We start from the raw sequence: 27,985 nt of genomic DNA, 5'->3' as shown, positions 1-27,985 counted from the left end.
TATTTAAAAAATCAAGAAATAACAGATGCTGGAGAGGATGCAGAGAAAAGAAATGCTTTCACAGTTTTGGTGGGAGTATAAATTAGTTCAACCATTATGGAAGACAGTGTGGCAAATCCTCAAAGATATAGAAGCAGAAATACCATTTGACTCAGCAATTGCATTACTGGGTCTATTGCATTTTTCACTTCATTTATTGTATTTTTCAGCTCCAAAATCTGTTGTGTAAAATAATTTTAATCTCTCTGTTAAGTGTATTCATTTGATCATTTATTATTTTCCTTATTTCACTGAATTGTTTATCTGTTTTTTCTTGAAGTTTGCTGAGCTTTCTTAAAGCAATTATTTTAAATGGTCTGTGAGGCAGTTTATACATCTTTATTTCTTTGGGGTCAGCTACTGGGAGACTGTGTTATTTTGGTAGTATGTCTACTTAGTTGTTCATGTTCTTTACTGCCTTATGTTGATTTCTGTGCATTTGTAGAGCAGTCACCTATACTAGAATTTACAGACTAGTTTTTGTTGTATAAACACCTTTTCCTATGGGTAAAAAGGAGGTGCAAGAGTGTTTGCTAGGTGGGATGCAGCAGCAGTTCTGGCATCACTGAGTGCACAGCTGTGCAGTCTCTTTGCAGCTCTGTCAGCTGGGTTTGGTACTGACAAAGATTACATGGATCCTCAGCATGCAACAGTGGGGATGTTTGTTGCAGTAGTGTGAGTTGTTGGGGTTTATGGTGGTAGTAGCTGCTAAGGTCTTCTTGATCCTGATGTTGTAGTGATGGAAGTTCTCTTGACACTGGATCCTACTTGCAAGCCCAAATGGCATTGGCACTGATGTCTGCTGAGTGGTACCTGTGGAGTGGCCATAGAAATGAAGCCTGAAATGTTGGGATTCACTCAGGATGGTGGCAGAAATATTAACGGGAAATATTAGGAAAAGTTATAAGAAATAGTCACAAACCTTTTGGAAGGCCGAAAGGTTACATAGCTTGTAATAATTGAACAGGCTGAAGGCAACCAGTTCTTACCTTAGAGCATTAGGTCATAGGGTAAATACTAGGGACAATAGAGGCTTCCCCAGTTAAGTCTGTTTACCCTACTTCCATTAACTAACCTTTGAGCCAGATGCCCCTCTTGGGGGGAGGTCGACCAGGGATATTGCCCCCTAATAGTGTTTAGATGGCAGTACCTGAGCTTTAATCATTCCTAGAACTACTCTCTTAACCATGTTAATTATCCACAAGTGTGTTGACTCAGAGCTTTTGTTGTTTATTGTATACTAAATAAATGCCTGGAGTGCGAACTGCTCAGGGCTGGCCGCAGTGACAAACCCCTCTTGGTGTGCAGGCAGTCGGACACTCAGCAGGACTGGCAAAAGAGATTATCTGTGTATCAGTGTAGGTTTTATTCATCTGTTGTTTGGGTCAGGGTCTGCGGGTGGACCCCCATAGCTAATGCCCTCCAGTGAGGAGCAATATCTCACTGAAGCACTGGTACTTGTGGAGGGTCTATGAATCCTGAATCTGAGGTGGTACTGGCATTGGTGGCTTGGGCACTGGCACCCTTGCTGTCTTGTTGGTAACAGTATGCAATGCATAGGTGCTTGTGAAGCAACTGTGGAGCTGAGCAGAGACATAGGCAGAGATACAGGGCTCAGGTGCCCAGTTCTGTATGGTGGCTGTTGCCTGGAATATGGTCACATTCAAAGAGACTCTGGCTTCAGGGTCTGGAATATGAACTAGATTGCTATGGCAATGGCTTTGGTGTCTGATATGTGGGTATGTGCAGTGCAGCCCTAGATCCCAAGTCTGGAGTGTGGGCACTTGCAGGGCGGCTGCTACTCAAGGGTTGAGGGTTGGGAAAGATAGTGGTTCCATTCCTTTAGGGGCTCAACAGAGGCTGCCTTTGGAGGGGAAAGTGGTATACAGCTGCATCTTTCTCTCTGAGGTTCCCCTGCAAGAATGACTGTTAGTTGTCTCTTGGATGTAAAAAGTAAAAAAGTAAAAGATGCCAGTGTTTTCTGTGGAGCAGGCCACTGGGGATGATGGTGGTTCCTGTACATGGCTGATACTAATAGTCTCTGCATTTCATTTTTGTTCCTAGCCATCTCTAGTTATCACAAACATGCTGATCTCACCAGCAATCCTTTCTGTGTGAATATTCTCCATTTTGTGTGCTCTGTTGCGTTGCTGCAGATTTTTTCCTGGTCCCTTGAGTCTTCTCAGGGTGATTTTGGTTTGTGGATAGCCATCTATATATGTTTTTTGTGTATGTATGTGTGTTTGCGGTGGGGCAGGTCAGCGCGGATGAAGGCTGGTATCTCCTACTCTGTCATCTTGATGACATTACTCAGTCATTTCTTGTTTTACTTTGACAGAATTTCAGACATTGTGTATGAAAATTTGTAGTGATAACTTGATGCTCTGGGTGATATTATATTCCTCCTGAAATGATTTATTTTTGTTTTTGGTAGAATGTTAGTTTTGGTGAAGCTCACTTTAATATCATGTGATTGACCTGATTTGAGTCGGAGTATCCTTCTATTAGCGGTAGAGCCTATTTTCATTCAACTTTACTGTTAGGATATAGCCCTTTTAAGGATCACAGCAGTCCTGGGTGTTTATAGTTACTCTTTACAATCTTTTGAGAGTAATGAAAGCTCTTCTCCACTTCTTAACCTCTAATTTGATGTTTGTGATTTAGAAAATGCCTCTGGGCAAAATGTTGTGCCAAAAGCCTGGGTTATCTCTTGGTTCCACTCTGGAAGCATGTCTCCTTAAATCCCAGATCTCCAGCCTTCAAACAAATGATATTTTTAAAAATTGGCTTCCTTTTGTTCTTTGTAGGAGGCTTTGATTGCAGGAAGCTAGTCCTTAACTGCTGGAAATTGACACCCTTTTATTTCCATATTTAAAAATTAAAACATTTAAAAACATTTTTAATGTTATATCATAGTTGTACATATTTTTGAAGTACATGTGATATTTTGATACATGTATACAGTGTGTAATAAAATCAGGGTAATTAGGATGTTCACATATGAATAATTTATCTTTTCTTTGTTAGGAACATTACATTTCTTCTAGCTATTTGAAATATATAGTAAACTATTGTTCACTTTAATTTCACTACTGTACTATCAAATACCAGGACTTATTCCTTCTATCTAATTGTATTTTTTACCTATTAATGAAACTCTCTTCATCACCCCCTCCTCCCTTCTTTTTCCAGCCTCTGCTAAACACTGTTCTATTCTCTACCTCAATGAGATAAACTTTTTTAGCTTCCACATATGAGTGAGAACATTCAGTATTTGTTTTTTGGTGCCTGGCTTATTTCCCTTAACGTAATGACCTCCAGTTCTTCCATGTTGTTGCAAGTGACAAAACTTCACTCTTTTTTATGGCTAAATAATATTCCATTTTGTATACACACCACATTTTAAAATTCATTTATCAATTAATGGACACTTTGGTTGATTCCATATCTTTGCTATTATGAAAAGTGCTGCAATAAAGATGAGAGAATAGATATTTCTTTCATACACTAATTTCCTTTCTTTTGGATATATACCCAGCAGTGGGATTGCTGGATCATATGATAGTTCTATTTTTAGTTTTTTGAGGAACCTCCTTAATGTCTTCCATAATGGTTGTATTATCCAATGATGTACAGGCATTCCCCTTTCTCTGCATTCCCACCAACATTTGTTATTTTTTCTCTTTTTGATAATAGCCATTCTAACTAGGGTGAGATGATAGCTCATTGTGATTTTGACTTTTATTTCCCTGATTATTAGTAATGTTGAGCATTTTAAAAATATGCCTGTTGAGTATTTGTATGTCTTCTCTTGAGGAATGTCTATTTAGGTCTTTTAACCATTTTTAAATTAGATTAGTTGGGCTTTCTGCTATTGAGTTGCTCAAGTTCCTTATATATTCTGGTTATTAATCCCCTGTGTGGATGAAGAGACTGTGAATATTTTCTCCTAGTGTGCAGATTGTTGATTGTTTCCTGTGTTGTGCAGAAGCTTTTTAGTTTGATGTAATCTTATTTGTCTATTTTTGCTTTGGTTGTCTGTGCTTTTGAAGTCTTACCCAGAAAACTTTGCCCAGACCAAGGTCCTGTAGTGTTTTCCCCCCAATGTTTTCTTCTACTAGTTTCAGAGTTTGAGGACTTACATGTAAATATTTAATCTATTTTGAGTTGCTTTTTTGTACATCGTGAGAGGCGGATCTAGTTTCATTCCTCTGCATATGGATATTGATTTTTCTGAGCATCATTTATTAAAGAGAATGTCCTCTTCCCATTGTGTATTCTTGGCATCCTGGTTGAAAATGAGTTGGCTGTAAGTGTGTGGATTTATTTCTGGATTCACTATTTTGTTCCATTGGTCTCTGTATCTATTTTCATGCCAGTATGATGCTGTTTTGGTTACTATACTTTTGTAGTAGAATTTAAAATCATGTAGTGTGATGCCTCCAACTTTGTTCTTTTTGCTCAGGATTACTTTAGCTATTCAGGATATTTTGTAGTTTCATATGAATTTTTGGATTTTTTTCTATTTATGTGAAAAATATCATTGGTATTTTGTTAGGGATTGCATTGAGTCTGTAGATTTCTTTGGGTAGTATAGACGTCTTAACAATATTAATCATTTTAATGCATGATTATGAGATATCTTATTATCTTTTGTGTTCTCTTACATTTCTTTCATTCGAGTTTTATAGTTTTCCTTGTACAGATCTTTCACTTCTTTGGTTAAATTTATTCCTAGGTATTTTTTTTTTTAAATTGTAGCTATTGTAAATGGGATTGCTTTCTTTTTTTTATTATACTTTAATTTCTAGGATACATGTGCACAACGTGCAGCTTTGTTACATATGTATGCATGTGCCATGTTGGTGTGCTGCACCCATTAACTCATCATTTATATTAGGTATTTCTGTTAATGCTATCCCTTCCCGAGCCCCCCACCCCATGACAGGCCCCGGCGTGTGATGTTCCCCACCCTGTGTCCATGTGTTCTCATTATTCGATTCCCACCTATGAGTGAGATCATGCGGTGTTTGGCTTTCTGTCCTTGTGATAATTTGCTCAGAATGATGGTTTCCAGCTTCATCCATGTCCCTACGAAGGACCTGAACTCATCCTTTTTTATGGCTGCATAGTATTCCATGGTACATATGTGCCACATTTTCTTAATTGTCTATCATTGATGGACATTTGGGTTGGTTCCAAGTCTTTGCTATTGTGAATAGTGCTGCAATAAACATATGTGTGCATGTGTCTTTATAGTAGCATCATTTATAATCCTTTGGGTATATACCCAGTAATGGGATGGTTGGGTCAAACGGTATTTCTAGTTCTAGATCCTTGAGGAATCACCACACTGTCTTCTGCAATGGTTGAACTAGTTTACACTCCCACCAACAGTGTAAAAGTGTTCCTGTTTCTCCACATCCTCTCCAGCACCTGTTGTTTCCTGACTTTTTAATGATCACCATTCTAACTGGTATGAGATGGTATCTCATTGTGGTTTTGATTTGCATTTCTCTGATGGCCAGTGATGATGAGCATTTTTTCATGTGTCTTTTGGCTGCATAAATGTCTTCTTTTCAGAAGTGTCTGTTCATATACTTCACCCACTCTTTGATGGGGTTGTTTGATTTTTTCTTGTAAATTTGTTTAAGTTCTTTGTAGATTCTGGATATCAGCCCTTTGTCAGATGGGTAGATTGCAAAAATTTTCTCCCATTCTGTAGGTTGCCTGTTCACTCTGATGGTAGTTTCTTTTGCTGTGCAGAAGTCTTTAGTTTAATTAGATCCCATTTGTCAATTTTGGCTTTTGTTGCCATTGCTTTTGGTGTTTTAGACATGAAGTCCTTGCCCATGCCTGTGTCCTGAATGGTATTGCCTAGGTTTTCTTCTAGGGTTTTTATGGTTTCAGGTCTAACATTTAAGTCTTTAATCCATCTTGAATTAATTTTAGTATAAGGTGTAAGGAGGGGATCCAGTTTCAGCTTTCTACATATGGCTAGCCAGTTTTCCCAGCACCATTTATTAAATAGGGAATCCTTTCCCCATTTCTTGTTTTTGTCAGGTTTGTCAAAGATCACATGGTTGTAGATGTGTGGTATTATTTCTGAGGGCTCTGTTCTGTTCCGTTGGTCTATATCTCTGTTTTGGTACCAGTACCATGCTGTTTTGGTTACTGTAGCCTTGTAGTATAGTTTGAAGTCAGGTAGTGTGATGCTTCCAGCTTTGTTCTTTGGCTTAGGATTGTCTTGGCAATGCGGGCTCTTTTTTGGTTCCATATGAACTTTAAAGTAGTTTTTTCCAATTCTGTGAAGAAAGTCATTGGTAGCTTGATGGGGATGGCATTGAATCTATAAATTACCTTGGCAGTATGGCCATTTTCACAATATTGATTCTTCCTATCCATCAGCTTGGAAGGTTCTTCCATTTGTTTGTATCCTCTTTTATTTCGTTGAGCAGTGGTTTGTAGTTCTCCTTGAAGAGGTCCTTCACATCCCTTGTAAGTTGGATTCCTAGGTATTTTATTCTCTTTGAAGCAGTTGTGAATGGGAGTTCACTCATGATTTGGCTATCTGTCTGTTATTGGTGTATAGGAATGCTTGTGATTTTTGCAGATTGATTTTGTGTCCTGAGACTTTACTGAAGTTGCTTATCAGTTTAAGGAGATTTTGGGCTGAGATGATGGGGTTTTCTAAATATACAATCATGTCATCTGCAAACAGGGACAATTTGACTTCCTCTTTTCCTAATCGAATACCCTTTATTTCTTTCTCCTGCCTGATTACCCTGGCCAGAACTTCTAACACTATGTTGAATAGGAGTGGTGAGAGAGGGCATCCCTGTGTTGTACCAGTTTTCAAAGGGAATGCTTCCAGTTTTTTCCCATTCAGTATGATACTGGCTGTGGTTTTGTCATAAATAACTCTTATTATTTTGAGATACGTCCCATCAATATCTAGTTTATTGAGAGTTTTTAGCATGAAGGGCTGTTGAATTTTGTCGAAGGCCTTTTCTGCATGTATTGAGATAATCATGTGGTTTTTTGTCTTTGGTTCTGTTTATATGATGGATTACTTTTATTGATTTGTGTATATGGAACCAGCCTTGCATCCCAGGGATGAAGCCAAGTTGATCGTGGTGGATAAGCTTTTTGATGTGCTCCTGGATTCAGTTTGCCAGTATTTTATTGAGGATTTCTGCATTGATGTTCATCAGGGAGATTGGTCTAAAATTCTCTTTTTTTGTTGTGTCTCTGCCAGGCTTTGGTATGAGGATGATGCTGGCCTCATAAAATGAGTTAGGGAGGATTCACTCTTTTTCTATTGATTGGAATAATTTCAGAAGGAATGGTACCAGTTCCTCTTTGTACCTCTGGTAGAATTTGGCTGTGAGTCCGTCTGGTCCTGGACTTTTTATGGTTGGTAGGCTATTAATTATTGCCTCAATTTCAGAGCCTGTTATTAGTCTATTCAGGGATTTAACTTCTTCCTGATTTAGTGTTGGGAGGGTGTATGTGTCCAGGAATTTATCCATTTCTTCTAGATTTTCTAGTTTATTTGCGTAGAGGTGTTTATAGTATTCTCTGATGGTAGTTTGTATTTCTGTGGGATCAGTTTGTATTTCTGTGGGATCAGTGGTGATATCCCATTTATCATTTTTTATTGCATCTATTTGATTCTTCTCTCTTTTCTTCTTTATCAGTCCTGCTAGCAGTCCATCAATTTTGTTGATCTTTTCAAAAAACCAGCTCCTGGATTCATTAATTTTTTTGAAGGATTTTCTGTGTCTCTATCTCCTTCCATTCTGTTCTTGTCTCAGTTATTTCTTGCCTTCTGCTAGCTTTTGAATGTGTTTGCTCTTGCTTCTCTAGTTCTTTTAATTGTGATGTTAGGGTGTTGATTTTAGATATTTTCTGCTTTCTCTTGTGGACACTTAGTACTATAAATTTCCCTCTACATGCTTCTTTAAATGTGTCCCAGAGATTCTGGTATGTTGTGTCTTTGTTCTCGTTGGTTTCAAAGAACATCTTTATTTCTGCCTTCATTTCGTTATGTACCCAGTAGTCATTCAGGAGCAGGTTGTTCAGTTTCCATGTAGTTGTGTGGTTTTGAGTGAGTTTCTTAATCCTGAGTTCTAGTTTGATTGCACTGTGGTCTGAGAGACAGTTTGTTATAATTTCTGTTCTTTTACATTTGGTGAGGAGCGCTTTACTTCCAACTATGTGGTCAACTTTGGAATAAGTTCCATGTGATGCTGAGAAAAATGTATATTCTGTTGATTTAGGGTGGAGAGTTTGGTAGATGTCTATTAGGTCCACTTGGTGCACAGCTGTATTCAATTCCTGGATATCCTTGTTAACTTTCTGTCTCGTTGTTATGTCTAATGTTGACAGTGGGGTGTTAAAGTCTCCCATTATTATTGTGTGGGAGTCAAAGTCTCTTTGTAGGTCTCCAAGGACTTGCTTTATGAATCTGGGTGCTCCTGTATTGGGTGCATATGTATTTAGGATAGTTAGCTCTTCTTGTTGAATTGATCCCTTTACCATTATGTAATGGCTTTCTTTATCTCTTTTGATCTTTGTTGGTTTAAAGTCTGTTTTATCAGAGACTAGGATTGCAATCCCTGCTTTTTTTGTTTTCCATTTGCTTGGTAGATCTTCCTCCATCCTTTTATTTTGAGCCTCTATATGTCTCTGCACATGAGATGGGTTTCCTGAATACAGCACATTGATGGGTCTTGACTCTATCCAATTTGCCAGTGTGCATCTCTTAATTGGGCCATTTATCCCATTTGCATTTAAGGTTAATATTGTTATGTATGAATTTGACCCTGTCATTATGATGTTAGCTGGTTATTATGCTCGTTAGTTGATGCAGTTTCTTCCTATCATCCATGGTCTTTACAATTTGGCATGTTTTCACAGTGGCTGGTACCAGTTGTTCCTTTCCATGGTTAGTGCTTCCTTCAGGACCTCTTGTAAGGCAGGCCTGGTGGTGACAAAATCTCTCAGCATTTGCTTGTCTGTAAAGGCTTTTATTTCTCCTTCACTTATGAAGCCTAGTTTGGCTGGATATGAAATTCTGGGTTGAAAATTCGTTTCTTTAAGAATGTTAAATATTGGTCCCCACTCTCTTCTGGCTTGTAGAGTTTCTGCCGAGAGATCCACTCTTAGTCTGATGGGCTTCCCTTTGTGGGTAACCTGATCTTTCTCTCTGGCTGCCCTTAACATTTTTTCCTTCATTTCAGCCTTGGTGAATTTGACAATTATGTGTCTTGGGGTTGCTCTTCTTGAGGAATATCTTTGTGGCGTTCTCTGTATTTCCTGAATTTGGATGTTGGCCTGCCTTGCTTGGTTGTGGACGTTCTCCCAGATAATATCCTGAAGAGTGTTTTCCAATTTGGTTCCATTCTCCCCATCACTTTCAGATATACCAGTCAAACGTAGATTTGGTCTTTTCACACAGTCCCATATTTCTTGGAGGCTTTGTTTGTTTCTTTTTACTCTTTTTTCTCTCAACTTCTCTTCTCACTTCATTTCATTAATTTGATCTTCAATCACTGATACCCTCTCTTCCACTTGATCAAATTGGCTAGGTAATTCTCGTGCCATGGTTTTCAGCTCCATCAGGTCATTTAAGGTCTTCTCTACACTGTTTATTCTAGTTAGCCATTCGTCTAATCTTTTTTCAAGGTTTTTAGCTTCCTTGCGATGGGTTTGAACATCCTCCTTTAGCTCAGAGAAGTTTATTATTATTGATCTTCTGAAGCCTGCTTCTGTCAACTTGTCGAAGTCGTTCTCCATCCAGCTTTGTTCTGTTGCTGGCAAGGAGCTGTGATCCTTTGGAAGAGAAGAGGCGCTTTGATTTTTAGAATTTTCAGCTTTTCTGCTCTGGTTTCTCCCTATCTTTTTGGTTTTACCTACCTTTGGTCTTTGATGATGGTGACCTACAGATGGGATTTTGGTGTGGATGTCCTTTTTGTTGATGTTATTCCTTTCTGTTTGTTAGTTTTCCTTTTAACAGTCAGGACCCTCAGCTGCAGGTCTGTTGGAGTTTACTGGAGGTCCACTCCAGATCCTGTTTGCCTGGGTATCACCAGCAGAGGCTGCAGAACAGCAAACGTTGCAGAACAGCAAATATTGCTGCCTGATCTTTCCTCTGGAAGCTTCATCTCAGAGGGCACCCCACTGTATGAGGTGCCAGTCGGCCCCTACTGGGAGGTGTCTCCCAGTTAGGCTACTCGGGGGTCAGGGACCCACTTGAGGAGGCAGTCTATCTGTTCTCAGATGTCAAACTCCATTCTTGGAGAACCACTGCTCTCTTCAAAGCTGTCAGACAGGGACATTTAAGTCTGCAGAAGTTTCTGCTGCCTTTTGTTCAGCTATGCCCTGCCCCCAGAAGTGGAGTCTACAGAGGCAGGCAGGCCTCATTGAGCTGCAGTGGGCTCCACCCAGTTCGAGCTTCCAGGTTGCTTTGTTTACCTAGTCAAGCCTCAGCAATGGCAGATGCCCCTCCCCCAGCCTCGCTGCCGCCTGTCAGTTCAATCTCGGACTGCTGTGCTAGCAGTGAGCAAGGTTTCATGGGCATGGGACCTGCCAAGCCAGAAGCGGGATATAATCTCCTGGTGTGCTGTTTGTTATGACTGTTGGAAAACCGCAGTATTAGGGCAGGAGTGTCCCAATTTTCCAGGTACAGTCTGTCATGGCTTCTCTTGGCTAGGAAAGGGAATTCCCTGACCCCTTGCACTTCCCAGGTGAGGCGATGACCTGCCCTGCTTCGGCTCACACTCCATGGGCCGCACCTACTGTCCAACAAGTCCCGGTGAGATGAACCCAGTACCTCAGTTGGAAATGCAGAAATCACCCATCTTCTGCATCGCTCATGCTGGGAGCTGTAGACTGAAGCTGTTCCTATTTGGCCATCTTGGAAAGATCTCGGGATCACTTTCTTGATTTATTTTTTGGATTGATTGCTGTTTGCATGTAGAAACACTATTGATTTTTTGTATGTGTTGATTTTATATCCTGCAATTTTACTGAATTCATCAGTCCTGTGAGTTTTTTCATGGAGTATTTATATTTTTCTAAATATAGGATCATGTCATCTGGAAAAAAAGATAATTTGACTTCTTCCTTTCCGTTCTGGGTGCCCTTTATTTCTTTCTCTTGCCTAATTGCTCTGGCTAGCAATTCCAGTACTATTTTGAATACAAGTGGTGAAAATGGGCATCCTTGCCTTGTTACAGATCTCAGTGGGAAGGCTTTCAGTTTTTCTTTGTTCAGTATGAGATTAGCTGTGGGCTTGTCATATGTGTCCTTTATCATGTGCAGGTATGTTCCTTCTATACCAGTTTGTTGAGGGTTTTTATCATGAAGGGATGTTGAATTTTATTGAATGTTTTTTAAGCCTGTATTGAAATGATCATATAGTTTTTGTCCTTTATTCTGTTGATATGATTGATCACATTTACTGATTTGTACATGTTGAACCATTTTTGCATCTCTAGGTTTAATTCCAATAGATCATGATAAATAATCTCTCTTAGTATGTTGTTCAGATTGCTAGTATTTTGTTGAGTATTTTTGCATCTATGTTCATTAGGGATATTGGCCTGTAGTTTTTGTTGTGTTCTTGTTTGGTTTTGGTATCAGAGTAATTCTAGCCTTATAAATGAGTTGAATACTATTCTCTCCTCTTTAATTTTTTGAAATTTAAAATTTGAGTAGAGTTGATATTAGTTCTTCTTCCAATGTTTGGTAGACTTTAACAGTGAATCTGTCAGATCCTGGGCTTTTCTTTGATGGGAGACTGCTTATAACTGCTTTGATCTTGTTACTCATTATTGGTATCTTCAGATTTTCTATTTCTTCATAGTTCAATCTTGGTAGGTTGTATGTGTCCAGAAATTTATCCATTTCTTCTAGATTATCCAAGTTATTGGCACATAGTTGCTCATAATAGTCTCTAATGATCCTTTGTATTTCTTTGGTTTCAGTTGTAATGTTTCCTTTTTCTTCTCCAATTTTATTCATTTGGGGCTTCTCTTTTTTATTCTCCTTTTTATTCTAACTAAAGGTTTGCCAATTTTGTTTTATCTTTTCAAAATTCAGCTTTTCATTTTCTGACCTTTTGTATTGTTTTTTGGTCTCAATTTCACTTATTTCTGCTCTGATCTTTTAAAAATGTCTTTCTACTAATTTCAGGGTGGTTTATTCTTGCTTTTATAGTTTCTTGAGGTGCACTGTTAGGTTGCTTATTTGAAATTTATTTAATGTAGCTATTTATTCGTATAAACTTCCCTCTTAGTACACTTTTTCTGTATCCCATAGATGCTGGTGTGTTTTGTTTCCATTTTCATTTGTTTCAAAAGTATTTAAAATTCCTTCTTAATTTCTTCCTTGACCCATTGGTTGTTTGAGGATATATTGTTTAATTTTCATGTATTTGTACAGTTTCCCAAGTTCCACTTGTTCTTGATTTCTAGTTTTATTCCATTGTGGTCGGAAAAGACACCTGATACAATTTTTACTTTTTTGAATTTGTTGAGACTTATCTTGTTGCTAAAATATGGTCTATCCTGGAGGTTATTCCATTTGCTGATGAGAAGAATGTGTATTCTGCAGCAGTTGGGTAGAATGTTCTCTAAATGTCTGTTAGGTCCAATTCATGTGTAGTTTAACTACAATATTTCTTTGTTGATACTCTGCATGGATGATCTGTCCACCGCCAAAAGTGTGTTGTTGAAGTCCCTTACTATTATTGTATTATAGTATATCTCTCATTTGAAATCTGTTAATATTTGCTGATATATTTGGGTGCTCTGGTGTTGGGTGCATACATATTTACTATTGTTATCTCCTATTGTTGAAGTGACCCCTTTATCAGTTATACAATGGCCTTTTTGCCTTTTTGTATAATTTTTTTATTTTTTATTTTATTTTTTATTTTATTATTATTATACTTTAAGTTTTAGGGTACATGTGCACAATGTGCAGGTTAGTTACATATGTATACATGTGCCATGCTGGTGTGTTGCACCCATTATCTCGTCATTTAGCATTAGGTATATCTCCTAATGCTATCCCTCTCCCCTCCCCCCACCCTGCAACAGTCCCCAGAGTGTGATGTTCCCCTTCCTGTGTCCATGTGTTCTCATTGTTCAATTCCCACCTATGAGTGAGAACATGTGGTGTTTGGTTTTTTGTCCTTGCGATAGTTTACTGAGAATGATGATTTCCAATTTCATCCATGTCCCTACAGAGGACATGAACTCATCATTTTTTATGGCTGCATAGTATTCCATGGTGTATATGTGCCACATTTTCTTAATCCAGTCTATCGTTGTTGGACATTTGGCTTGGTTCCAAGTCTTTGCTATTGTGAATAGTGCCGCAATAAACATGTGTGTGCATGTGTCTTTATAGCAGCATGATTTATAGTCCTTTGGGTATATACCCAGTAATGGGATGGCTGGGTCAAATGGTATTTCTAGTTCTAGATCCCCGAGGAATCGCCACACTGACTTCTACAATGGTTGAACTAGTTTACAGTCCCACCAACAGTGTAAAAGTGTTCCTGTTTCTTCACATCCTCTCCAGCACCTGTTGTTTCCTGACTTTTTAATGATTGCCATTCTAACTGGTGTGAGATGGTATCTCATTGTGATTTTGATTTGCATTTCTCTGATGGCCAGTGGTGGTGAGCATTTTTTCATGTGTTTTCATGTGTTTTTCATGTGTTTTCATGTGTTTTTCATGTGTTTTCATAATTTTTGACTTAAATTCTATTTTATATTATCTAAGCATAGCTACTCCTGTTCATGTTTGGTTTGCCTTTGCATGGGATATCTTTTTCCATCCCTTCACTTTCAATCTGCGTGCATCTTTATAAGTGAAGTGAATTTCTTATATGCAACATATAGTTGGGTTCTGTTTTTAATTCATGCAGCCACTCTTTGTCTTTTAATTGGATAATTTAATTTACTTAATAACAGTGTTATTATTGATAGGTAAGTCCTTACTACTGCCATTTTGCTTCTTGTTTTATAGTTGTTGTGTAACTTTTCTCTTCCTTTCATACTGTTTTCCTTTGTATGTAAGTGGTTTTCTCTGGTAGCATGTTTTAATTCATTGCTTTTAATTTTTAGGATATCAATGATAGGTTTTTACTCTGTGGTTTCCATGACACTTATATAAAGCATCTTATAGCCATAGCAAGTTGTTTAAAACTGACACCAACTGAACTGATTGCACACAACACGAAGAAAAAAACAACTCTGTACACATTAACTTCCTTCTCTCCCCACATTTTGAATTTTTGAAGTCACAATTTACTGTGTAAAAAATAATGCTGGTTTAAAATAGTTGTATTTTATACCTTCAGGATTTCTGTTTGATTTTAATTATGTTAATCTCTCTTAAAATTTCTGTGATAAATATTGCCTATTTAAAATAGGCAATATTTTTATTTTTTATAGTTTAAAATATTCTTATTTTTAATAGTTTTGTCTTTTAGTCTTCTTACTAAAGATATAAATGGTTTAAACACCACAATCACAATAACAGTGTAACAGTCACCTTAGCATTCTATTCTTTGGGTTTGAAGAACTTCCATTAGCACTTCTTGTTGGACAGGTCTAGTAACAATATGTTTCCTCAGCTTTTGTTTGTCTGTTAAAGCTTTTTCTTTCTCCTTCGTTTCTGAAGGATAGCTTTGTTGGGTACAGTGTTCTTGTCTGGCATTTTCTTTAGCACTCTGGATATATTGTTTTACTCCCTCCTGGCCTGTAAAATTTCTGCTAAGAAGTCTGCTGCTGCCACGTGTATTGGATCTCCCTTATATTTTCTTTCTTTTCTCTTGCTGCTTTTTGAATCCTCTCTTTTGTCTTTTACCTTTTAGTGTTTTTGTATGTCTTGGGGTGTTCCTATTTGTGTTGAATCTGATTGATGACCTTTAACCTTTCTGCACCTGGATATTTATATCTTTCTTCAGGTTTAGAAAGTTTATGTTATTGTTTATTTGAATAAGCTTTCTACCCCTTTGTCTTTTTCAATTCCCTCTTTAACTCCAATAACCTGAATATGTTCTCCTTTAATGTTGTCTCATAGGTCCTGTAAGCTTTCTTTATTCTTTTTCATTCTTTTTTCTCCTCTGACTGTATATTTTCAAATAATCTGTCTTTGAGCTCACTGATTATACTGTTTGATCACTTCTGCTGTTTATGCTCACTATTGCATTTTTCATTTCATTCATTGTATTTTATACCTTCAGGATTTCTGTTTGATTTTACTTATTTCAATCTCTCTTAAAATTTTTATGATAAATTTCTAAATGGATTCTCTATGTTCCTTAAAGTTCATTGAGCTTCCCTACAGCAGCTTTTTTGAATTCTTTGTATGAGAGATCACACATCTCCATCATTTTAAGTTTGGTCTCTGGTGCCTTATTTTGTCCATTTGTTGAGGTCATATTTCCCTAAATGTTATTGATGCTTGTGGAAGTGTGACAATATCCATGCATTGAGGGATTAGGTATTTATGTCATTCTTCACAGACTGGCTTTGTTTATGCCTGTCCTTTAGAGGGATTTCCAGGGATTCTAAGCTGACTTACTGTTGTTTTCCCAGAGCCTGTGACCACTGCAGCTGTCTCAGCATTATCAGACACCCTAAGCCCATGCTTACTGTGAACCTCTTGAAGGCTTCAAGGTTGACACAGCTTTCTGACCCAGATGGACCTGGGAAAGACTCAAGAAGGGTACTGGGGTTGTGTGAAAATGCTGAATGACTGTCCCAGTGGCCCAGATAGGCGCATACCTCCTAGCAAGTCTCTGTACAGGTGGGCTGTGTCCCCAAGTGCAGCAAGAGTAGCAAAAGGCCTGGGCCCTTTTGGGAGCTGCTGTGAGAAGGAAGCTAGTGGGCCCATGTCAGTTCAGATAAGCATGCATCATCCAGCAGATTCCTGCACAAGTGGGCTAGTTTCTTGACTGCTACAGGAAGGGCCAGAGCTGAGATTGGTCCCCTTCAAGATCTGCTGTGAAACAGAGGCTGGCGTGCTGGTATAGCTACCTTACTGTAGCAGGAGAGTTTTGAAATGAGATTGGGCCCACTTGGGATTTTCGGTGAGACAGAGGATGAGGAGGTCAATCTCAGTGTAGAGGGGTACATGCCACCCAGCAAGTTCCTGCACAGATAGGATAGTTCCTCAACTGCAGTGAGAGGGGCCAGAGCTGAGATTGGGCCCCCTCAGGATCTGCTGTGGGATAAAGGTTATAGAGCCCAGTCTTGTTGGCTCAGAGGGCACATGTCTCACAGGAGGACCCTGCAAAAATGGGATAGTTCCTTGACTGCAGCAGAAGGGACTGGAGCTGAGACTGGGCTCCTTTGGGATCTCCTGTGTGATGTAGGATGGAAAGCCCATCTTGTTGGCCCAGACAGGTACTCATTTCCCAGCAGATCTCAGCACAGATGGGATAGTTTCTCAACTGCAGTGAGAGGCACTGGAGCTGAGAGTGGACCCCCTTGGGATATGCTGTGGGACAGAGGTTGGCAAGCCCATCACGGAGGCTCAGATTTCCAGGTTACAAGAGATGACTGAGTCTCCCTTTGGGGTTCTTGTGTGAGTAGCTCTGAGCTGGGATCTCAGCTCAGGAAGGCGGAAGCAGAGCCACAGTGCACTTTTCAGGGTCCCTGCCAAGATCAATGTCAGCAGGCAGACAAGCCTTTCCACCAAGACACTGGTGTGCATGATTCCTTCTGGAACCCTTGGCAGATGGTTTTGGTTGTAAGCTCAAAGCCAAATGAGACTTTAAACAAGCCCCTTCAAGGACTAGGACATTACTGGGCTTGAATCTACAAGAAATCTTGGCAAATCAGCCACTCGGGTGTTGGTCTGCACTCTAAAAATGATTCTCCTGGGTCTTGGGCTCCACTGGGTATTTGACAAACTGCTACCTGAATCCCGAGGCTCCTGCAGAGAGACTTTTGACTTGGAATGGGTACAGAATTGTTGTTGTTCTGGGAGATATGATTAGGTTACTTTCTAGTCTGCCATCGTGGTGACATCACCCCTCAATATTTTTAATTACCATCAAAATCAATCAATTTATAGCTGATCTTTCCTCTGTCTCCAGATTTGTATTTTCAACTGTTTAATTGACGTCTCTACTTTGATGTTCTCTAGTTATCTCAAACTCAACTTATCCTAATAGAATTGATCATTTTATCCAATTCTGTTATGTCTTATATGCTTTATATCACTGTAGGTTTTATCTAATCCAGAAACTAGGGGATTATTTTAGATTCCTTCACACTTCATGTTTAATCAGCCAGTCAGGCTAAAACTTACCACTTTTCATTGCTTCTCTGAATCACTACAATAATTATCCATTTTTCCCTCCCACAATCCAGTTGCTTTAATCAAATTTATACTTTCTAATGCATTTTCCCATATTTCATACTTTTTTCAATGTAAATCCAAGCCTATAATTTTCCTGTTGAACTACTTTCCAATGGCCTCCTACTGTCTACAAGATTTAGTTCAATACTTTAGTATTAACTCTTTGATGATTTGACTTCTTTATTATCTGGCCTCCCCCCATCTCTCCAGCTTTCACTCTTGACTTCCTCCTCCCTGTCATTAAATTTTAATATATTTATTTTAGCTGTGATCTCTCCCACATTTCTAATAACCTAAAGTCTTCTATTCAAAATGTCTTCCTACCTTCCTGTTTGGTAAACTACTAATCCCCTGCTCAGGGGTCTTTCATAAAGCTTTATTCCTCTTATTTCACATCTGAAGGATTATTTCTTCTGTCTTATTTCTACTTTTTTATAGTCTGTTTATATGTCATACATAGTCTTAATTTGGTAGCTGTTTGTTTCCTCCCCTAAAATAAAGTCTCCTTGTCATCAGGTACCTTATTAATTGTTGATACTCCAGAGCTTAATATATTATTCATTGGCATACAGTAGACAATCTGAAAAAAAATGAGATAAGTGCTGAAATTCTTAGAATCAAGTAACCTTAGTTTACAGTGTTAGATAACAATTAGTGAAACATCTTTCTGAAGTAATATTCCATATTAGAAGAGAGGGTGAATTGAATTCAGAACCGATTTCTAGAAAATTCTCCTTATTGTGGACAAACAGTCTGTCTGCTTTGAAAAGCAGTTGAACAGGTGATCCAAACAATGATAAGAAGAAAGAAGCAAGGGGAAAGAAAGATAAGAAAGATAGCAGATATGTTCAGGGCAGAAAGGAACTTTAAATAAGGAGAAGAGAAGTCAAAGAACAATGAAGGAAATATGAATTAGAGGCCTTTTGATTCATACTTTGGTAGAAGCTAGTTAAAGTAGAAGAACTCAGACTGTAAAATGTGCTTTCTACTTGTATGGACATAAGTATTTAAAGTTTTCCTGTGAATTATACGGCATCATGGCCCAAGTCTTTATAGCCTTCACTCTAGAGATAATAATGAATCTTTTTTACAGTCTCTTACAAAAGCTTTATTATGGAGAGTTGACAGCTATTCAGCGTACCTAGATAACACATTCATCCTGTAATAATCTCATATTTAAATAGGGAAAAGCTTTCCCTTGCAGCCTAGAAAAATATAAGCAGAGACATTTTTGAATGAGGAGAAAAATTCACCTTGTTTGTATTTTATTTTGCACAAAGTCTGTAGGCTTCGTAACTGCTTTGTTATACAGAGATATCATTAGGACCCTCACCAGGCATCAGCAACAGCAAAATTCTCACATTTCTAGGGTTTTTAAGGAGTGCTGTCAGCTTCCTCAGTAACAGATGTAAGATCATTTTGTCTTCGAAACTAGAAAAAAAGTAACCTCTTACAAATCATATCATTTTTCTTAAAATTGCACAACTAATAAATAGATCTTTTTCTTAAAAAATACAGGTAATACTGATATTTATAGAGTGAAATCTTAAAGTATCCTATTTCTGTCCCATTCCTATTTCAACCTTCTTTCTTTCTTCCTTTCTTTCTCTTTCTCTTTCTTTCTTCCCTTCCTCCCTTTCTTCTTTCTCTTTCTTTCTTTCTTTTCTTTCTTTCTCTTTCTTTCCTTCCTTCCTTCCTTCGTTCCTTCTTTCTTTCCCTTTCTTTCTTTCTCTCTCTCTCTCTTTCTTTTCTTTCTTTCTTTCTCTTTCTTTCTTTCCTTCCTTCCTTCCTTCCTTCCTCCCTCCCTTCCTCCCTTTCTTCTTTCTTTCTCTCTCTCTCTTTTTCCTTCCTACCTTCCTTCCTTCCTTGGGTTTTTTTTTTTTTTCAAGGCCTTGTTCTGTTTTCAAGGTCATGTCGCCCAGGCTGGAGTGCAGTGGTGCGATCTTGGCTCACTGCAACCGCCTCTCTTTCAGGTTCAGACTCAAGCGATTCTCATGCCCCAGCCACCTGAGTAGTTAGGATTACAGGCCTGTGCCACCATGCCTGGCTAATTTTTTTGTATTTTTAGTAGAGACGGGGTTTCACCATGTTGACCAAGCTGATCTTGAACTCCTGGCCTCAAGTGATCCTCCTGCTTCAGACTCCCAAAGTGTTACGATTACAGGTGTGAGCCACCATGCCCAGCCTTCAACCTACTTTGTTAATTTCTGTTGGATCACTTGTGTCTTTTGGTGTACCTTCAAACTTTTATAATAAAAATAACCATAGTCTTCTTGAACATAAATCTTAATAGATGCCAGCACCCTAGCCTCTCATGACATTTCTCAACTATTACCTATTCCTTCCCTTCAAGGTAATGGTCATTTTGACTTTTAGATAAGGTCATCGATCCTGTCAATTTTTTTTTCTAGTTTCATCAACTAAGCTTCATCCCTAAACACTATAGGTTAGCTTTAGTTTTACCTGGTTTCAAACTTCATATGAATGGATTTTTTACAAGTATGCATTCTTTTGAGTTTTTATACTCAACATTTTATTTGTAAGATCCATCCATGATGTTAAGTGCAGGTATAGTTGCTTTTAATCACCATGTCAAATTTGAATAAAGTAATACACCTCAACTTATTCATCACTCACCCACCTGTGTTATTTCCACTTTGGGGCTACTATGAATAATACTGCTCTCTATATATTCCTGGAAGTTTATCTTAATGCATAAGCACAAACATTTCTGTTGGTTATATATCAAAGATTTAAATTACTGATCATAGGGTATGCACATTTTAATTTTTAGTAGGTAATGCCCAAAAGGTTTTAAAAATTGTTGCAATAACTTATATTTCAACTAGGAGTTTGAGAGATATTTCTTTTATCTACAATCTTTGCTATCAGTTGGTATTGTCAATATTTTGAAATTCAGTCATTCCAGTAGGTACTTTAAAATATCTCTGTCATTTTAATGTTATTATTACAATGAATAGATTTATATCTGACATTTTATTATTTGTTTTATACATGTCTCATGTGTTTTCTTTTCCTTTCCTTTTTTTTTTTTGTGAGATAGGGTTTTACTCTGTCACCCACACTGGGGTACAGTGGCCTGAATATGGCTCATTGCAGCCTTGACCTCCTGGGTTCCAAGTGATCCTCCCACCTCAGCTGCCTAAGTAGCTGGGACCACAGGCATGTGGCACTATGCATAGCTAGTGTTTTTATTTTTACTTTTTTGTAGAGATGAGGTCTCGTCATGTTGCCCAGGCTGGTCTTGAACTCCTGGGCTCAAATGGTCCTCCCTAGTTGGCCTCCCAAAATGCTGGGAATATGGGTGTTAACCAGCCAAGCCTGGCCATTGTGTTCTTTCTTTATTTTTTAAAAATTAAACATACTTTGTGTATGTTAATTCCCTTATTTTTAAGCTATCATATTTTTAGCTTGCTTAATCACTAAATAAGCACCCTAATTTATCAGTCTACTTCAGATGAATGCTAATTCAATTCCAGTAAAATACAGCAACTTTATTCCCATATAACTCATTCCCTTTCCTTTTCTTTGTGCTATTATTGTCATCTATTCTATCTATATATATTATATAACTACCAATATGGTATTATAATTACTGCTTTTATAATCTTATCTTTTAAAATTTAAGAGAAAAATTGAGAAACTGTCTATTGAAGAAGGGTTGGCAAGCTATGATACATGGACCAAATCTAGCCCACTCCCGTTTTTGCAAATAAAGTTTTGCTGGAACAAGCCATATCCATTCCTTTATGTATTGTCTATGAATACTTTCATGCTAAAAGGTGGAGCTGAGTAGTTATGACAGATGGAATTAATGTTACTAATAACACGACCTTAAATTAAGGTAATCATCCTGGATTACCTGGGTGAGCCCAATGCAATTAATGCTACTGTCTTTTAAATCAGTTAACAGAAGAAAACACAAAAGATGTATTTATACTGCTTTTCATAACCACCTACATAATTACTTTTACTGGTACTTTTTTTATTTATTCATGTGCATTTGAGTTTCATCTGATGTCACTTTTCAGTCTAAAGAACTTCCTTTAGTGTTTCTCATGAGGAATTTCTGCTAGCAACACATTATTCATCTGTGTATGTCTCTATTTCACCTTCATTTTTGAGGGATAGTTTTAAAGGATAAAGAATTCCTGCCTGACTGTTTTTCCCCCTGCACTTTAATATCTGATTCCACTACCTTCGGGCCTCCATTGTTTTGGTTGAGAACCCATCTGTTAATATTATTGTGGTTCCTTTATATATGAAGAGTCTTGTTTTTATTTTTTATTTTTTGCTGCTTTCAAGATTTTCTTTTTTATCAGTTTGACATGGAGGTGTCTAGGAGGATCTCTTTGTGTTTATTTTACTTGAAGATCCTTGAGCTTTTTGGATGTATTGACTGTTTTCCATGAAATTAGGGGAGTTTGGGAGCCATTATTTCTTTAATTTTTTTTCTGGTACTCCCCATTTTTATGGGACTCCCATTATACATGTGATGGTATCTCAAAGGATTTTGAGGTTCTGTACAGTTTTCTTCATTTTGTTTTTTTCCTGTTCTTCAGACTGGGCAATATCTTTTTTGCTCTCTTTATGTCTGTTTATTTTGTTTTTTGTCAGCTCACCTCTGCTCTTGAGTTCCTCTAGTGGTTTTTCATTTCAGTTCTTGTATTTTTAAACTCTAGAACCTCCATTGGGTTTTTTATAATTTCTGTCTCTTTTATTGACTTTTATTTGATGAATCATTGTTGCCATCTTATAATTCTTCAAACATATTTACTTTACTAATTTTTGAAGCCTTTCTTTGTTAAGTCCAACATTTATTCTTCCCTTGCTCAAAGACACTATGTCTATTAAGTGTTGTTTTGAACTCTATGGGTAACTATTTCTTATTATTTGCATACTTTTTGTTGTTGAAAACTGGACATTTTAGATAATATATGGTAGCAATTTTAGATTCTGATTGCCTCATTTCCCAGGAGTGGTGGTTATTGCTAACCACCAGTATCTTGAAATACTGGAAGTCCTAACTCCCAGTACCTTGGAATGTGACTGTATTTGGAAATAGGGTCTTTTAAGTGGCAATGAAGTTATAATAAGGTAATTAGAAGCCAATATGACTGGTGAGCTTAGAAGACACTAGGACACAGACAAATAAAGAGAGAAGACCATGTGAAAACACAGGGAGAAGACAGCCAAGTGAAAGCCAATGAGAGAGGCCTCAGAAGAAACTAACCCTGCCAACACCTTGATCTTGAACTTCTAGCCTCTAGAATTGTAAGAAAATAAGTTTGTTGTTTAAGCTACAGTCTGTGGTGCTTTGTTATAGAAGCTCTAGGAAAGTATTAGACACCTTGAGCCAGTAAGACTTCTACCCTTTCCCAATGAATCAGTGTAGCTTGAGCAATATATTCAAAGTTGAGGCTGCTCCAGCTTTTACTTTATTTTTGCAAGGCCTCTTGTTCAACCAAGGGCTCACTAGGACCTTCTCCTGTCTCCTTAGTATGTGTATAGTTTGCACATATTTATATTATTCCAGACTACAGGGGAAAAGTAGGAAGTTATCAAGGTCCACTGTGGCTGTCCTGTTCCTCAAATTTCTCTGTTGAGTTTCTGGTTGGTTGCTAGTAAATTTTTTGCCCCAACAAGTATTGTGATCTTAGTCAGGCTAGGAGTGACCTTGGCCTTATCTGCTTGTTTGTCACTGGGATTACTGTTGTTTTAATAACGCTTTTGGTCATGGAACTTTCTGAGCTCTGTTCCAAATAAAACTAGTCATCTCAAGCAATGAGGCTGCTGGGCCTCACAGTCTGACCCACCAAGGTAAACTTCTGCGTAATGGAATCTGAGGGTGGGGTGGTATATTAGTCTGTTTTCACAGTGCTATAACAAACTTGTCAAGGCTGGGTAATTTATAAAGGAAAGAGGTTTAATTGACTTACAGTTCCACATGGCTGGGGAGACCTCAGGAAACTTACAATGATGGCATAAGGCAAAGGGGAAGCAAGTACCTTTTTCACATGGCAGAAAGAGAAAGAAGACTGAGTGAATGAGGAACTTGCTAAACACTTATAAAACTATCAGATCTCATGAGAACTCACTCACTATCATGAGAATAGCATGGGGAAAACTGCCCCCATGATCCAATTTCCTCCCATCAGGTTCCTCCCTCAACACCTGGGGATTACAATTCAAGATGAGATTTGAGTGGGGACACAAAGCCTAACCATATCAGGTGGGAAGAGTGGGAACAGTCCCAAGCTAACATGCCACAGACATCCACTGTTCTTACTGAGGTCCAGTAGATTTTCTTAAATAAACACTTCTCAAGTTCTTGTATGCTTGGTCAACTTCCTGAATCTTTAGAAGGTTGTTAATTGACAATTTTGTTCAGTTTTATAATTTCATTTTTAGGGAGAGTTACCATGTCCTCAATCAGCCATTCTGGAAATGCAACTCATTCCCTCTCTTTAGAAATCTTTTTACCATATAGTCTTATAGTTGTTTCTGTATTTCAATCAGTTGCTGATCATAGTAGTCTTCCTTGACCATCCTACATAAAATAATCTTGCCTTATCTCCTTACTTTGCTTTATTTTACTTCATAACATTTTTCAGTTCTTGACATTTTATATTTTTATGTGTTTGTTTATTGCCTTTCTCCCCCAGTGGAATGCAAACTCCCTAATGGAAAGGCCATTGTTTTGTTAATCATTGCATCCTTAGTGCCTATGACAATGCCCAGCAAATAGCATGCTCTCCATAAATATTTGAGAAAGAATGAATGAATGTTAGATATGTAGTCTTCTAAGCTTGTGAGAAAATAATCATTCTCATAAACTTTTGTGAGTTGTTATAGCATTTTGGGATGTTGTTACACTTGATCCTGCAATTACATTTCTAGGAATCAAACACCTAAAGAATTAGTGGTCCTGTATGCAAAAATATTTATACTCAAATGTTCACTGCATCATTGTTTATAATTTAGAAAAAACTGGAAACCAAGCTACATATGCAGTAATTAGGGAATGTTAAATACTAAGAAAAACAATGAAGGCAATAAAAGGCATTATTTAGATATGTTTTGTAATGGAAAGATATTTCTAATCATTGCAAAAAATGAATGTGACAAAACAATGTGAATATAATACATACAATTAGTAAAGAGAATGTGTGTGTATTGGTCTTTTTTTGTATAGAATTGGATGTGTGGATACGATGAGAACTATATTAAAGAAAAATCACTTTTTACTCTATATGCTTTTTGCTTTTAAATGTAGTTTCATGTATTATTTTTATAATTTTATGCTTTCTATTTATAAAACAACAAAAATAAAAAATAAAGGCAATATCACACATTCCATTTATATTAGTTCTAAATATTTTGTATCAGTGCACTTCATCTCCTCATAGAGTGTAGTTACTAGAAATCAACATCTTTTGATTTGCCAGAGAGTGGGTAAACACTTACCAAATTGGAACAGCTGTATATTGAGTGTGTAAGTGCAATAGAAAATTCCAAAGCGTAGAAGAACAGTAAAATACGTGATACTTCCCTCCCAAGTTTCTATAACCAAAAAACAGGGAGAAATCTTAATGCTATTATATTTAGTGAGTGCAAACATGATCATGGAAGGAGCTACTGGTATGAGAGTCAAAAAAAAAAAAAAAGGAAGGAAAATAAGAACAGATAAACCTTTCACCATTTGATTTCCTTAGACATTTCTACTCCTTTGCCCTCTGCTACACTTTCCTTAGCTTTCAGTTCCTCAATTCAGCATCTGTGGCTTCTGCATTTGATCTCCATTGCTTAGCATTCTTGTCTCACTTCTGACAGCTTTTACAGAGTCGCTGGCACAGCTCACTATCTAAACTCTCCAGTTACTAAGATTTGACTCTCCTGTCTCTAATGATAAGATGGCCACCAACAGATTTATCAAGCAATCCTTTTCTATTAAAACAGCTATTATTAATCACAACCCTTCTTAAATTTACATACATGGTGATAAAACTCTCACATATATATTGCTCTAATATCGTTTAAAATGATTAATACATTCAAAAAGAGTTCAAAGAACATTTAACTTGGAAGCATAAGGTGATTGTGACTGCTATCAGAAAGATATTTTCAACTACAAATCTGATTGGTTAGTTATGTGAATAATATTGGTACTCATCCTGAAAATGTGGGTTTTGTGCTAGCTGTGGAAAGACAAGAATGATACTCAGAACTAGAAAGAATGACATCATAATTCTCTCCCTTTCAATTCCTTCTCTAACTCTTCCTCCTCCTTCTTTGTTTGGTTTATTTAATATCTTTTATATTCAAGAAACTATCTGGTAGTAGGAATTAGATGATAGGAATGCAATGACACATAACTTCCTGATTTCTTAGAGTTTATAATGAAGTAGAAGAGACAGAAAGATAATATAAGGTACCATAAAAAATGGATAAAAACTTGCTCAATCATTATAGGCGACAGGAGGGACAGGAGGTTCACTCCAAGCTATTACTCTCTGGGAAGGCTTCATAAAGTGGTAGGACCTTTGAAATAAGGGTAGGACTGAGAAAAACGAAGGAAGGAAGCAGCATTCTAGGAAACTTTAAATTTTTATTTGCTTGTTTCCTTGTAACCTATCTTGTTTCAGAAAGTTTAATAGCATAAATTAAAAGTGTGACAATTTAAAAATTGAGACATAAAATACAACCAGTAGTAAAGCTAAAATACAGATTTGAACAACCTATGGTTTTTAATGTGAGAACAAAGCTGAATGTAAGCAATATAACATTTTGAGAAAATGAAAAACAGGTTTTAACTGAATTACAGTGTTCATTCATATTTGATATAAACAGGAGGATAAGGAAAAGATGTAGAAGGTTTGAAATACCAAGGTAAATAATTTTGATTTAATTTTGTTGGCAGAAATGCACAATCATAATCATAACATTTTAGCTAGAAAGTACTTGGGACCTCTTAGCTGACAAGACTGTGAAAAGTCATTTTGCCCATATTCCTTATTTTTTTTATTTTTTAATTTAATTTTTTTTGAGACTGAGTCTCGCTCTATCACCCAGGCTGGAGTGCAGTGGCTCAATCTCGGCTCACTGCAACCTCTGCCTCCTGGGTTCAAGCGATTCTCGTGCCTCAGCCTCCCAAATAGCTGGGATTACAGGTGCCCACCGCCATGCCTAGCTAACTTTTGTATTTTTAGTGGAGACAGGGTTTCACCTTGTTGGCCAGGCTGGTCTCGAACATCTGATCTCAAGTGATCCGCCTGCCTTGGCCTTCCAAAGTGCTGGGATTACAGGCGTGAGCCACCGTGCCTGGCCCCATATTCTTTAATTTATATGAGAGTGCTATTCTAAAACTCCCTCCCTGACTGAAAGCGGCAAAAGGTTGGCCAGAGCAGCTCAAATATGAAAACTGAGGAAACGGAAACACACACACACACAGAGAGAGAGAGAGAGACAGAGGGAATGAATGAGTCCCTGGCAGATGTAAGCTTCTGGACCCAGCTTAAGTAAAGTAAGTGACCCTTTTTGCCTTAAGTCAACTTGGGTTGTATTTCCTATTACTTAAAACCAAGATAACCCTAATTAATAAATACTTAAATGAAGAATAAACAATATTTGGTAATTATAAAGACAGTAGAAAGAGATGAGGTTTTATGTCAAGGTTTTGTATGTGGGAGATTGAAACGAGGGAGTCTTGCAGTATAGTACTTCTGAGGAGGTAAGTAATTTCCATTTTATATCTGTTGAGTTTGATATAATAGTGATAGAAGCATAGGCAAGTAGAAAAGTCAAACTAGCTTTTAAAACAACAGGCCAGGAGTTTGGAAGAAAGAACAGAGCAGTTAACTAGCAGGCATTTTCTTCATTTCTCACAAAAGAAAACTTGGAAACAGTTAAGTTAAGAAACTTTTTCAGGGGTTTACACACAGTGAATACTGAGGATAGTATTTAAATAAGTGCACTCTGATCCTGGAATCTATACTATTAACCATTTTGCTATATGAGGAGTATATTTCAGATGCATGCACTTTTCTGACCCTGCCTGGGAACACTGAAAACTTGATGAATTTGTAGATTTAGCCAAGCCCCTTGCTTATGTTAGAAAAGTTGGCATGTAAAAGTCCTGTAAAATGTTGGCTGCCTTAGGAAGTATAAGTATATAATTCTGTAATGGCACTAGAAAAAGATGGTGGCTTCGAGATATAAGTCTAATATACAAGCTCATTTTGTGTAACTAATCACAGCAAACTTGTGCTGAACTTGTGATTTTGAGAGACTATAAAACTGGTCGTTATCACTGAGCTCAGATCAGATAAATACAGACTACAATGGTTTGTCACACTGACTGCAAAAGGCAATCCTTGGCAATTATGCCATATTAAACTGATAATTAAAAGTTTATGAATAAGAATGGTGACATATAACTTGAAACAATTACGCACTTAATAACTTAAGTCCTCCTTTCCTATTCTCTGCCCTCAAAATTAGAACTAAAGATTTCTAGATTGAATGTTCAGGG

General features: G+C 37.5%; 1 protein-coding gene across 6 annotated transcripts in view; it reads right to left on the bottom strand.

Moving 5' to 3' along the window:
- Positions 1–362: 362 nt before the first annotated feature.
- The window catches only part of MS4A13 (membrane spanning 4-domains A13), a 38,913-nt gene continuing 11,290 nt past the window's right edge, over positions 363–27,985 (bottom strand). For 3 of the 6 annotated variants that reach the window (XM_003826335.5, XM_055094378.2, XM_055094380.2), the window contains 2 exons: positions 24,922–25,017; positions 18,615–18,864 (listed from right to left, as the gene is read on the bottom strand). In XM_003826335.5, coding sequence (XP_003826383.1) covers positions 18,808–18,864; positions 24,922–25,017 — 153 coding nt within the window. In that variant the 3' untranslated portion in view covers positions 18,615–18,807. Of the gene's footprint in view, positions 853–17,953; positions 18,014–18,522; positions 18,865–24,921; positions 25,018–27,985 lie in introns of those variants that run through there. The other 3 variants (XR_008620185.2, XM_008951769.4, XM_055094381.2) reach the window with 3 other exon arrangements.

This window comes from Pan paniscus, chromosome 9 (genome assembly GCF_029289425.2).
Source record: "Pan paniscus chromosome 9, NHGRI_mPanPan1-v2.0_pri, whole genome shotgun sequence".
Taxonomy (NCBI): Eukaryota; Metazoa; Chordata; class Mammalia; order Primates; family Hominidae; genus Pan; species Pan paniscus.
This window is presented reverse-complemented; position numbering and strand designations above follow the sequence as displayed.